At 45.2% G+C, this 14530-nt stretch overlaps 1 protein-coding gene across 1 annotated transcript in view; it reads left to right on the top strand.

Annotated features, from left to right (window-relative positions):
• The window catches only part of LOC108572696 (Down syndrome cell adhesion molecule-like protein Dscam2), a 143867-nt gene that overhangs the window by 29012 nt on the left and 100325 nt on the right, over positions 1-14530 (top strand). Inside the window, exon 4 of the mRNA XM_017934968.1 lies at positions 5788-5905. Within this exon, the coding sequence (XP_017790457.1) occupies positions 5788-5905 (118 nt within the window). The remainder of the gene's footprint in view (positions 1-5787; positions 5906-14530) is intronic.

Here is a 14530-nt window from a genome sequence, read left to right as displayed (position 1 = left end):
TAATTGTTGGCTTTACGTATACTCGCTGAAGATTTGTTTACAACAGTCAACTACACCGCGTTTAACTTGCTTTACAGCTATTCGACGCTCGCGCGCGCGCGTGTTGTGGAATGTAATTTTGCTTTTTTTAGTTTTGAGTGGAGAGGAGGAGTTGACCCTCTATGGGCCGAATATTTTTCTTGATTGTAAAAGAATTTATGCAACGTAAAATTAGCAAATGTCGACCTGTAAATGCAGAATAACAGTGAATTCAGCAATTTCGACAATTTTATCATAACGAATACATATTGTAACTTTGAAGTAACAACGGTTATCAAGAAAGTTACTGGTTAATAAGGAGACATTGTACAACAAGACGTTTATGCCATTTTGTGGAAGAAAGTTCAATTATTTAATAAAATATCGATATATTAGTATGTGACTTGAAAGTTACACGGGCCCGTAGAGGGTTAACTCGTCATTGGTTGGAGAATATTTAGAATATAGTAGATTGTTTATTGAGGATGTTTCGACGTGATTCTTAATCTTTATTAATTCTCAGGTATCGCGTCTCTCACACGCCAAATTAATTTTGTGCGAGTGTTTCAATGTTTAAGTGTAGGTTTGCAGGTGTGATCTGCTGTCTTGATCCTTTTGGAAACCGTGTTTACATAGAAGCGCGTTGGGCCTTTCGTACAGTTTTATGCGAGTGGCCTATGCGGACGAATAGGAGTCCTTCCTCGTCCTCGGCTGTCCTCCGGGATTAGGGGTTGGGCAGTCCATCCTGGGTTTCCCTGGTCGATGGGGCGGTGGTAAGGTATCGTGGCGGGGGTCTGAGGCCCTGCGAAATTGCGCGCGTGTGTGTGTGAGGTGAATTTACGACACGTCAATTGCTGTTAAAGGAAATGTACGAGCGCCAAAAAGGTGTATGGCACGCAGAAGCGTCGAGTTTCTGCGTCCATAGACACTTTCTGGCCCTCGACATCGCTTCGAACGGAAAAGTAAACACAAACGAATTGAGATTAGAAGCCCTCAAAAATAGCAGGCCTGGTCGTCCATGTCATAAAGTCAAATCCTTAAAGGTTGCGTCTGCAACGCAACAGAGGAATTATTCATTTCTAGGTGCACTGTTATGCTTTTGTTAAATAGAGAGTATAGTCGGGATCACGATATAGCGAGGTCGTAAAATCGGTCAGACGTCAAAGTAAACATGTTTTAGCTGCCGGGACCCGAAAATTGACAGAGATACGAGCAGATAAGTACTTGAAACCATTGTCAGGACCGTACGAAGAATTCTTGTATCCAGCGAAAGTCAACTGATTCTAATATGCATGCAGCTAGGACAAATTAGGGTTTCTCCCTCTGGGGGAAGCCGCTTTTGGAAGTACGGTTACAGGTAAAGGTCTTATTGATGTCTTTAGCATCTTAGTTTATCTACTCGTGTTATATACAGATAGAAAGTGCAAAAAGATTGTGTAGCTTTAATATTAACATATTTTCCACTTGTAAATGAAATACCATTTTCTACTTGAAGTACCAAAGTTTATTGTTGGAACCCTCAAACAGACTGCAACACACGGCCTTGAGTGCCGCAACATCAATCGATGCCGATTCTTGAGAGTTTAATTTACGACCTCGCTATATCGTGGCCCCAACTATATATCAGATTCATATTTGAAAATGCAGTCATTTTTAGTAATTTCTAATTGTAAATTAGAGAGATTCAATTTCTGTTTGAGAACTGAACCTAGTTAACGCGTGAAGTATGTGGGTAGATCTTTCAATTTTGTGTAAAATAGTGTAATTTGGATGTGTGAGGAATTTAGTGGAAATAGGTGATTCTGAATGACCCTCTATGATCCGATTTCTCTTTTCATTAAAATCTCTTTTGACTAAAATTTCTGTTAACTACAATTTTACGTTTCCATGGGAGAAGCAAGAATTAATAGTTTTATTGTAAACAAATTGGCTAGTGATAATGTAATCAATAACAATAAGTAAATAAAACGAGGTCTATGAAATATAATAACGCGATCGTATGACAAATAAGAAATAATGTAATTTTTGTTAATTCGATAATATTTATTAAACTGAAATAAAAGTACAAAATTTATAGTAAAATTTACAATAGTATAAGAAATAACGATCCATAATCGATACGAAAGCGATACGGCATCACAGACTAATAATGAACAACGAATTGGACCAAAAATAGCAAATATTCGTCTACGCGGTCTCAAAGCGGCGGCATGTTCTCGACTCGGAATAATTAAAACTTCTCTCGTAGCCGGTTCGTAAAAAGAATCTGGCTGAAGGACAATTTAGATTATCAAGAAGAGACGGAAATGTACTCGAGGAAAGATTAAAAGGTGAAAAGTGGTGAGAGATTTTATCGTTGGAGCTCGCGGTTACCCGACGAGTACAAACGAAACTTACAAAGTTCGCGACTTCTTCAGACGTAATTCACGCGAAACCCGTATTTCCATAGACTCTACTGTAACTTTTATAGAAGCATCATCGCAAGCTCTGTGATCACCGAGGCGTGCCTCAGTTTCTGGTGGAACGCGTGACGCGTTAATTCCTCTTCATCCCCTTATTCTCTCCTCGACCCTTCCACTTTTTCCTCTCCTTGTATCACCGCATATTTTACTCCTCGACCATCTTCGTAAAGAAAAAAAGGGAGGAAGAATTCAGATTGTCTATTAACGAGGCACTTAATTAAATTCTCCAACGGAGGAGTCACTCTTGAACTTTGGCGAGAGAGAGAGAGAAAGAGGGAGAAAAGGAAAGGAAAAAAATGAACAGCTGTGGCGGATCTTTGGTCCGATTCTTCGGGCCACTCGTCGCATAATAAAGCCCGTGGCAGCCCGGAGCGGGATCGAAATTTATGCTAAGCGCACTTACATACTTATGAACTTAATAATGAAGTTCGAGGGTGTGCTCTATCGTTTGCATATTCCCGGACACTCGTCCCTCGTCCTCGTCGTTGTTGCACTCCTACGCTTTCGAATACACTGAATTAACCTAAAGAGACGGAGGGAGAGAGAGAGTGAAGAGGGGGAGAGACCGACAGAGAGATGGAGAAAAAGGAGCGAGGGAGGAGGAAGGAACAGATGGAGAAAGGACAAGGGGTGACAGGGAGGCAAGAAAGGAGCGGTGAAAGAAGGAAGAGACAGAGGACAAAGGAGAGACAGAGAGAAGGAATCAGGGAAGAGACAGATAGAAGGAGAGAAAGAGAAAAGCAGAGAGAGAGAAATAGAGAAAACGAGAGATATATGAGGAAGGGGCAGATAGAGAGAGAACAAAGGAGAAGAATGAGAGACAGAGGGAGGAGAGGAGAGGAAGGAAGAGATAGAGAGAGGGAAGAGACAGACAGGGAGACAAAAGAGGAGAGAGAGATAGATAAGAGACAGATAAAAGGACACGGGGTACAGTATTTTTCAGCGAGTAACGAGTAAACTTTTCAGAATTATCCATCCGGTTCGTCGGGAAATATTCGGATCGCCCTGCCGAACTTCCGCTTTATCGCGTTCACTCTCTCTCCATGGGACGGTTTTTCGGCTAGTCACGTATCGCGAGCTCGTAAAATAATTCTATCTATACCACCCACGATTGTATCGTTAAACCCTCCCTCCCGGCGTTACGATGTTCAAGCGTTCGATTCACGTGGAAACGTTTCGCATCTACATATACATACACACACGCGATCGTAGTTTGTACATTATCGCCAGATAAGAATCTGCACGCGACAGGTTACTCGTCGTTTCACCCTGCCACGTGAAAAGGTGAGCGTTTCGTGCATCGACGATTAACAGCTGTACCACCGAGTTCGAAATATCTCCTTTCCCCGGGTAACAGGATCGCGATGACACTCGGTAATGCAAAAGCAGAGTATTAAATTGCTCGATGGAGAGGGAGAGAGCGAGCCGCGGCTCGGCTCGCGTGTCACTCGATGGTGAAAAACGAAGATCGATCGAAGCACATGATACACCGGCACGCGTGATGATGCGATGCGGTCGTATAGAAATCGAGAAACGCGTCGACGAAACGAGCTCGTGATCTACTTGAATTTTCTAGATGAACAGCGGCGAACAGCTGGTGGAATCACGGCGAAGAGAGAGGGAGGCTAATGACGCGATTCCTATAGTCGAAACCGTTGAAAAACCGTTCCGCTTTAATTACACCGGCCGTCGTTTTCATTGCAAATACATCGGCTCCCCTTTTGTTGTAATATTCATTATCGCATTATTACCATATCGTCCTGGGAGGGCGGCGCGCGCTCTCTACCCTCGGTCACCCTTGCTTTATTCCCAGGCATCGCCAATTACACGAATATCTGTTAATGAAATCTTAATGAAACGAACGGGTTAATTGCAATTCCATTGACAGCGCGACCGAATAAATTCCTGCATCGTTTCTTTCCATCCACGCCCGTTCGCAATGGCAGAAAATAGAAGGGGAGAAAGGGAGGAGAGGCGAGAGCAGAAGAATAGAGGAGGAGGAGGATCTCCCTTAAGGGTAGAACACGACGGCGAGCCAGGCGATTTGAAATTCTCGCGGAACACTGACGAGATATATACGCCGCGGTTATCTGTCCCTTTACGGTACGCCACGTCGTGACACGAGCTGCTATCTGCGACCATAATTCCCCATTAAATGTCGGGCTGATGCGTGCACCGTCGCTTACCCTCTCTCTTCCTATCCCTCCTCCTTTTTTCTCTTCTTCTTCCTCCTTCGTCTTCTCTTCCTCTTCTTCTTCTTCTTCTTTTTCGTCTTCGTCCTTTCTGCTTTGCCACGTAGAACCTTTGTTCCCGCGTGTTCCCTTTTCCGCCAGCGGCTATTTATGACACGCCGTGGAAAACATTTCCCGTATATCATGGAACAAACTTACATGAACTCGTCCTGAGGGAGGAGGAGCAGCACAGAGCGGCAGCAACGGCAGCAGCATCACACACAGGGGTGGAGGATGCTGAGCCGGTGCCGCAAAGTAATCCCCCTTCTCCCTCATACGTTCTTTGTGTACGTGCGTGTGTGGGGAGGGATACACCGAGCGCGTGCGTGTGTATATGTTTTGCCAAGGAGGAAGCCGGCAGAGGATCTCGGAGGATGTATTTCCTCCCTTGCTTCCTTCCTCCTACCCATCCGCCTCTTCCCTCCTTTGTTAAATCTCCAGCGATATTGTCACTATCAATTTTCCATACAATGTAATCCAATACTGTTTCCCTGGTTTTTCCTCTTACTTTTACTCATATCATCTGTGGTACATTCGCCAGCGTTGACACTTGTTCACCCGAAGTAAAAAGAGAGAGAGGAGGAGAAAAGGGTCGAAGATCGTAGTTAGAGAATTTCATTTTGGTAATTTACAGCGGTCGCCTTTTAATCCTTCGGTCTCTGTTTTATTAAAGGTAGAAGCGTCGCGCGATATTCGCCATCAGAACTCCCTCCTTCCTTTCCTCCAATTTCGTCGGAATATATTTCGCGTACACGTCGCGAGGAAAAACTTGCGCGAACTCATCTAGCACAAGATGGAGAAGGAGGAGACGGAGGATGGGGGATCGAAGGAGAAAGATATTCCTAGGGAAATACCTCAGGCTGTTCCTCCGCCATTGTCCAAAATTTTGCGAGAGTTTTTCCTCTCTCACACACACACAGAGGCGAACAGTAGGCAGCCAGTTCATCGAGCAGCAGAGAAATATTTCTTGATTGTTTCCACGCGTCGCTGTGCTGCTCTTTGTTCGGAGACGCGATGTTCGTTTCTTTGTCATTAGAGGATTTATGCGATCTCTACTCTGCTTTTTCTGCCCGCAGAGATACGAAGCACCGTGCAGCCGAAGATAAACGAGAAGGTGGTCTACACGTCATCGCGGCTCAAGGAAACCATTGTGATACCATGCGTCGCGTATGGCAATCCTACTCCTACCAACAGGTAAGAGTAATGATGATGTTTACTGAATTACACAATGGTGCCGGGATTATTTAAGGGGATATTCTCGTTTGCTACCGTGGAAAGGGGTGGTTATTTTAGAAATTTTCTTTGGGAAGATGGAAATTCTGTCGAAAGACCACCTTTGAGAGGTGAAAATGATACCTAACTTTGGCATTTTTTTAAAAGAAACCTACCAACTCGATCGAAAAATTTTTACATGGGTATTATTACATTAACCTTAAGGAATATAAAAATATTTTTTTCATTAAATTTCTTTACAAAATGGCGACGCTACAGCCGCATCGCCGAACCTCCGTTTCTGATGGGTACCCCACGGGGTTGTCCCCTGCAGCCATGCCATTTGACTTAGAACAAAATATCAAAAATTTTCATCATCAACATGCCAATTACTAAAGAAGTACGTAAGATTTAAAAAAAATAACGAGTTTTATAGAAATGGCGAACATAGGAAGAAAGAGTCGCATTTCTCCTTAAAAATTTACACAAAACTGTTAAATGCAGGAAAAGTTTTCAGTATATTGCAAAAATCCTGTGTGCTTCTTAAGATTACACAGCAGAGAGTATTTTCTGCAAATTTCCATTGCCACGGTAGTGTATAGAAATAACGGTAAGACGTTCCGCAAAGGGGAAGGACAAGCAAAAGGTAGAAGCTGAGCAAGTAAAACAATGACAAAGGGCAAAGGAAATTGTGCACGGTTCGGAATGTTAGGACAAAGGATTTAAGGGAGAGTTACGGTAGGTTCTGTTAAGCCTAAACATCAACGAATTTGTATGTAGTTTACGACGACAGTTCCAAACAGCGTCCACCTGAAATTTCTCACCGGTAATTGCCCCGGTTTGTGAGTTCACGACTCGACCATTGATCCTCCGATTTCGTAAATACTCGGAGGAACGTGTCACCGGTCGAATAGAATCGAAACTTTCGACGATCTCTCGTTCCTCGTATTCCAGGTCGTCGACGAACGAATCTATCGTCGTTTGTAGCGAAAAGACTTTAGCTCGTCACACTTTTACCACCTCCTTGTTTCACTTATCTTGATTACGCGGAGCATCTCTGGTTTGCTTTTACCCGGATACAAAACGCCGCAAGAAATGAGTTATTGATCTCTTTGTTCGCGGAGAATGCAGTTTCGTTGCCGCGGCGCTGTCTGTTTAATTCTCCGGTTTTTGTCGACTCGAACTTTTTTCTCCGCGAAAGAAGTCACGGAAGAGAAACTGTGTCGTTCTAGTTAGAGAAGTAGGAAAATGTCTCGAAGTTTCCGAACACAAACAGCCAAGGGATGCGTCATTTTGGCATCATTAAAATCAAGATTTCTCGACAAAAGAATTCTGCCAAACTTCTACGTACATATATACTTTGCAAAGTGAAAAAAAAAGAAGAAGAGAAATCCACTTTAAGCTGCTTTAACACACTGTTCTCCATTCAATGACGCAACAATCAAGGGAGGAAAGAGTTTGCCGCGATCCCGGTCGTTTCGTAATTGCCGACTTTCTCAAAACGGTCCTCGAGTACGGTTCACTTACTTGGCAAACAGTTTCCCGATACAACGTCGAGGGGTGCCGCGGCGGAGGGAGTGGGGTGGGGCTGACGTGCATTGGCGAAGTTTAATTGGCTCGTTGCCGGTAGAAGGGACCTTTCTTGCGCGCGAAAAATATTTTGATGGGTCCCACGAAACTTCTTCGCTCTCGACATTCCCCCTCGACGATCCCGCGTGTTCCCTTTTGAATATTGTAACGCGGCGGAATGACTTTTAACCACTTCGCCTCCTCCGCCTCTTTCTAACCCTTTGATTGCCGTTCCGAACGATATACAGTTTGTCTCGTTTAAATTATTTCCGTTGCTGTGGAAGGTTGAAAGAAAAGTTACTGTGGTATGTACAAGAGATAAAAATGGTGGCGATGATAAGAAATTGTCGCTCCAAAGTCACCCGGAACGAAGGTCGTCAATATTCGTTTTTTCACTCTTTTTAACCCTTTCGTTGCTGTTGAAAAATGCAGCGCGTCTCGCTTAAATTGAACGTATAAATTATTTCCGCTGCTGTTTAAGGTGAAAAATGTGTTAGTATAATATAGGAGTGCTCGTGTGATTTGAAGAGGTGCATATTTGGTGACGATCAAAAGAGAGTCCCTCTAAAGTCATCTTGAACGAAGGTCGTCGAGATTCTTTTTAACCCTTTCGTTGCTGGTGACAAATGTACAGGATGTCTCACTTAAATTGAACGTCCAAATTATTTCTGATGCTGCATTGAAAGAGATAAGAAATTGTGCATGTTTGGCGATGATAGAAAAAAAGTCATCTTGAGTGAAAATCATTCCAAAAACAGTGACAGTTTTTTTTACTGTTCAAGGTCATCGAAATATTTTTTTTACTGTTAAAGGTCCTTTCAAGGTAGCAGTAATATAAATCATTGAACTGTTCTTGATGCTGTCTAAGAGTTTTTATAAAAAACAGACGTTAATAAGGTCACAGGTCATTGAACTCGTCTCGAGATCGACTACAACATCACCTTACAAAAAGTAGAAGTTAATGTGCCAAAACCTGACTATAACCTTGCTGTGTCATTCAAAATGACCTCGGTGGGACATTTTCCCGCCCCTCTCAGTCAATTTTCCCTATTTCCAATGTCAGACGTGCAACCTGAGCGAGACACCCCGTACATGTTCAACGAATCTTCCACTTTTCCAAACCCAGCCCCTTTTTCTCCGTTTTAACGAACCACGTCGATGTACCAGCATCGCGTTTATATTATCGACGATCGCGGAGCAACCGTTTAACTCGGGGCCATTCACCATTGAAAGGGTTAAATCCAACTGCGCCCCCCTCCCTCCCCCCGTCTGCCCCACCGGTGCAAACATTTCAGTACGAAATTAACCAGCAAGCAGCGGTTTACTTTTCTCCGCGGCGAAATCTCCGCCAAAGAAATAATCCCGCTACGAAGGAGAAGACGCTCCGCTCCGTCTGCCGGGGTAAATTGAACGGGAGCTCGCCGGATTAATAAGACATCCGGTCGCGTCGCGGAATTATCGTCGAATCTCCGGCTTGCACGGGCCTCTTCACAACGGGTTTCCGTGAAATCATTGATGATAATCCAACGGCAACGAAAAAAAGAAACGCTGCGTGGCCACGTCGAGAGACGTGGACGTCGGAATTATAACGAGTGCGTTATTGAAATGTAAAAATTTCAATTCCACCTCTCTCTGTCTTTCTCCCTTTCTCATCTCTCCGCCCATTTCCTTTCTTCAGCTCCTCTATTTTGGAATACGGAGACCGAGCCTCGAGGGATAACGTTATTCCACGTGGAATCTCTTTGGCTCCGCGCGCGCGCGAGGGTTGGTCTTTTGGTAATTCAGCGGCAGGTAAGCCGAAGGACGCGTTGTTTCTTCACGGCAGAACGGTTCCATTCGCTTCCAGTGCGGGAAACGTTGCATTGCGGGGGGAGATTTCGTGACAGCCTCTGTTCACGTTTAGACGCCGCGGGGGGCGGTTCGAGGCGGACGATAACAATGACGGAGAGAGAGATAGAGGAAATGAGATCTTGGGCGGTGAACAGAATCACGAGGCGAACGAATATGCCCGCGAGACGGGAGAGAGAGAGAGTAGAGAGCTCTCCGCCGTATTTTTCTTATATTAATGCTAATTTCAAACATGGCCGCGGTATTTCGCGCATACTCGGATTTTCATGATGGAAATTGTGCTCGCCGGGGTTCATCGATGCGTGCACCGCTGTATTATGCGAATAAACGGCGAGAGAATGAAGGAACAGCGGTAAGAGACGCGTGGTTCTTTGATCAAGTAGAATTCACCGGTGTAGTATACATTGCAAACGCAACCCTTAAGAGTTTCACTTTATGACACGGACGACCAGGCCTGCTATTTTTTAGGGCTTCTAATTTCGATTCCTTTGTGTTTACTTTTCTATTCGAAGCGATGTCGAGGACCGGAAAGTGTTTTATGGACGCAGAAGCTTCACGCTTCTGAGTACCATGCGCCTTTCTGGTACTCGTACATTTCCTTTAATAGCAATTGACGTGTCGTAAAGCCTCTACACATACGGACCGGAAAGTGTTTTATGGACGCAGAAGCTTCACGCTTCTGAGTACCATGCGCCTTTCTGGTGCTCGTACATTTCCTTTAATAGCAATTGACGTGTTGTAAAGCCTCTACACATACGTACACACACACAGTTCAGTCCCGTTAGGACTGACATTTCTTTGGGCCTCACACCCTCCGGCGATGTCATACCATCACCGTATCTACTGGGGAAATCCAGGGTGGGTTGCGTACTCTCTACTCATGGAGGACAGCCCAAAACGGAGAGCAGCTCCTTTTAGGATAAGATAGTGCAGTATCGGGGCCTCCATACTCAAATAGGGAACCGACGAGGGAAAATAGAGAGGGAGTTGTTGAGGTCGCGGTTTCAATTGGGTCCCTGAAAATTTTTCCCTCGGTTCGATTTTTCCCAACGTCGAAAATATTTCAAAAAGAGTACAATAGCGGTTCACATTAACCCATTTGCATCCGTAAGCGGAATAATCCGTACATGACGATTGCACAGAAGAATTTCCATGCTTAAAAATTTCTTAATAATTTCTAATTACTAAATTTCCGAGTAAAATCAGTAAAAAACAAAAGCACAAGAGCTATCGTTGCGCGGTGATACGGGCCGGCTGGCGAATTGAACGTCTCAGACGAATAACTCTACTACCCTATTCAAACCTGTGATGGAAATGGGTTAAGCTCACACTTGCATTTTCCCCCCTAAGAAATCATTCGATTCACTCGTTATTAAATTGAACCACTCTCTTCGTTAAAAAATAAGATTCGCGTGAGAACGGTACAGATCGGTCGAAAGCTGTTCTTTAAAGTGAAAAGAAAGGTGCGTCGTAGAGGGTGGCTCGATAAGAATGGCCGGTTCATTCGGTCGATATTAATGGAGTTGGTTCGGCAGGCGGCTCACGAGTTACCAACTCTATCTCGAAACTTGTCGACTCGTCTACCGTTAGCTTCGCGAATCCAATAAAGTTGAACAAGAAACGAAACGACCGGGTAATCGAGCCGTGGGAGTTTCGCGACGCGAAATCAAGAGGGAAGGGGTCGTCGTCGCGGAATCAAGCCTCGCGGATAGTTCTCCGATGAACGTCTCTCCCGTTGGTATCCTTTTATTTTCCCGTATGGATCGAGTGCTTATGAAAATACAGAGAGGGAGACAGAGGAGACTCGCGAAGATATCAAACGCGGAGAGACAAAGGGGCAAAGAGATTGCGTATTAGAATATTAATGCATTTATTACTCGACTGCGTCGGATCTGCTTGAAATGATAACGAACGAAAGGGAGAAGGAGTCTGACAAGGAAACAGAGAATACGATACTTCCGTAGGAAAACTCGACGAGGTTATTAAACGTCAAACGAACCATCTCGTCCTTCATTTTTTCCATCGGAGTGATACACCGAGAAACAATCTCCCGAGAGGAGTCATCTCTAACCAGGTACATCATACTCCAAGATTATCCTGTATAATTATGCAGCCCAAAATTGATTTCCTATCGTCGTATTCACCTAATCCAAATTTCCCTCGTGCCGTAGTAAAAATTTCTGGACACTGTACGTACAACAGGACACGCCGGTGTGTCCACCAGGTATGAAACTTTGAACAACGAGAGACACGAATAATTCGATGCGCGCGGTTCATTAACAATTTCCCGTCGCGGATATTTGACAGGCGTAATTAATTTTCCCAGCTCGCACACTCTCTGTGAGCTACGAGCGTGTGAAATTCGTTTTCCACACAGGAACCACGGATAGAAACTTGGGAGGGGGGGAAAGAAAGAGGTTGCCAAAGAAATCCTCCTTCAAAGAAATATCCAACCGATTCGCGGCTAATCGATTGCGTAAAAATCACGAGACACAGGCGCGTGATACCCGCACACGCACGTGCATCTCGACGAGGAGAAGGACGTGGAGGAGGAGGAAACGGCGGCAAGGCAGCAGCACGAAGGTATACAGACGTCAGGAGTGTATGGGTAGCGCAAACAAACCGACCGCTGATTACAGAGACTGCTTCTGACAGCCCATCAAATATTCCGCATTTACGTGTACGTCGACGTCACTGAGTATTCCGTGGCTGTGTTCGTCATCTCACTCGCTCTCCTCGTCTACCCGCCTCTATCTCTCTCTCTCTTCTCCATGAAGTCTCTCTTCTGCTTCCTCTGCCTCTTCCGTGGCTTGACTGAGTTGACGGAGGAGAGTACGCAGCTCTGCGAGAGCGAGAGAGAGAGAGAGAGACGAGAAGAGAGCCAGGCAAAGGATAAGCAACGAAATCAGAGAGAGATAGAGGGAGAAGGATGAGAGGACAGGATAGAGGGGGGGTTGAGTCTGAGGGTTTGCCAGCGTGGCACAGCTTCCATCTCTGGCTTCTCTCACACCACCGTCTCTACCTATCCTATCTCCTTCCCTCACCAATTTCCCTCCGTAAATTCGATTATCTATAGGTATACTCCTCTCGTTGTCGACCGTGCCTCCCTCCCCTTTCCCTCTTTCCCGGTAGGAAACTAGCAGACCTACGACTCTTCAACCTCATCGGCGACGTCCTTCTGCACCTCCTACCTTATCCTGCTCGCGAACCTCCGAGAGCCAGCGATCCAAACTACCGGCACACATATAGAGAAGAGGAAGAAGAAGAAGAGGCAGATGTGGATGAAAAGAGGGAGAAAGGTGGAGGTCAATCACCGGTCGAGTGAGATAGACCGCGGTGAGAAGAGGTAAGGAGGAGAGACGAAGATCATTTTTGGACCAAGTTAGGGGACTAGTCTCCCCAGGGACGTTACCTTAGCTTTAGAGATTGCTGGCGCGGAGAATATTTGGCGCACGAGAACCACGGCCTAGATTTTCCAAACGACGATGCTCGACCAACTTTCGGGGTTACATTTTCTCTCTCTCAGGACTCTCTTCTGGACAAGCTGGTTGTCTCTGATTTGAACGAGGTCACTGTACCGATCCTCATCTTCGATTACGCTTCTTTTCTTGCTGGTGGACGGCGGAATGGAACGCGGTTGCAGGCGAAAAGGAAGTTCCCAAGAATAACATTTGTCGAAGAGGCAAATGGACGGAATCGCGGCCGCTTAAAAGAGCAAAATCAATAGCCGCCGTGACGAAAACTTTATTTTCCAAGCACCGCTCGGTAAATATTGATGCTCCCGCCATTGGGAGAGAGAGAGGAGAGCTAGCGCGGAACGCTTACGTTCCGATGTAACGCAAATGTTTTCCCCCGTTTGCGCGCTGCTGCGTTTGTGTAATCATTTTACATCGAGCGTGAACGAAATTCCTCACAATTGTTCCCGCGAGATAGAAGATATTATACTACTTCCGAGACGAGAGACGAAAAGGGGAGCGAATTGAAAAATAGATGGAATTAATTCAGAAACGTCGAACAACGATCGAATTCAATTTTACAGATCTAAATTGGCCAGGATTTCGTACGAGTTTGCTTCTGTCGAGGTCAAAGGTCGCGCGTGCCCGCGAGAGATCGATTCGATTAACCCGTCCGCGGAGACGCTTTAAATCCGTGCGGCTTGAAACGCTTCCGCGAATTTGCATACACGCCCCTCTCTCTCTCTCTCTCTCCATAAAAACGAGCATACGTTCGTTTCCTTTATTTAAAGATCCGCTGGTATTAACGATTTTCGTGTGTATCCGGTGCACGCCAGAGGCGCAGTTTATCCGGCTGCTTGTTCAAGCGGGAGTGTTTTGAAAACGTGCCAGTACATCCCCGCTGCTTCATGTGAACGGACCTCGGAACACGGTTGAAAAAAAGAAGTAGAAAGGGAAGAAGAGCGAGAGAGGAAGAGAGAGAGAGAGAAGGGTGAACGTATGGGTAGAGCGTGTAGCACACAATTCACGGCCGTGCCGTGTGTATTCAGTCTTGCCAATGAAACAGTTGTTATTTTGTGGTTGGCGAGTGCACTAGAGAGATACACCGTTGGAATGGAAAGGCTCGGTCGGATAGCAAAGCAGCAATATCGCCCTCTGTTCGTACACTGGCATTGCTCACCGGTATGCGCTGCTATTTTTGCCCAGCCACCATCGCTGAATCTTGAGCAACGATCGAACGTAATGTAACGCTGTATCGTAGGGAGACGGGCTGGCTTGTTGGATGGCTGGTCGAATAGCTGACTGCAGTGGTGGAGCGTTACGATTCATCGAACCCGGCCAGTCAGTGGTTCGAGCGTACGCTTCAGTTGACAGTAGTATATCCCATTCGCTGTCAGACACTGCAGACGTACGAGATTCTTGCGGCTGTCTCTCTCGTTGTTTCTACGTTCTTTCTACGTCCGTCTATGGAATTGATACGGTACTGAGAGGAATTCTGAACGTCTGTCGCTATTGGAATTCGACGCGTTGAATTATTGGAAAAGAGAATTTTCTGTTTTTGAAGGAAGTTTGGGTAGGGCTTTGTGTGTATTACTTGGACTCTCGGTTTTGCTGAGAGTACGAGACATTAGAGTATTAACGCGTCTTATCTTAAAATTTTTTAATTTTCAAATTTTGGAATATTCAAATTTGCAAACTTTGAAATTCTCAAATATAAAAATTTTGAAATATTCAA

This window comes from Habropoda laboriosa, unplaced genomic scaffold (genome assembly GCF_001263275.1).
Source record: "Habropoda laboriosa isolate 0110345459 unplaced genomic scaffold, ASM126327v1 scaffold22, whole genome shotgun sequence".
Classification (NCBI taxonomy): domain Eukaryota; kingdom Metazoa; phylum Arthropoda; class Insecta; order Hymenoptera; family Apidae; genus Habropoda; species Habropoda laboriosa.
Note: the sequence above shows the minus strand (reverse complement) of the source record. Positions and strands in the feature narration are given on the sequence as shown.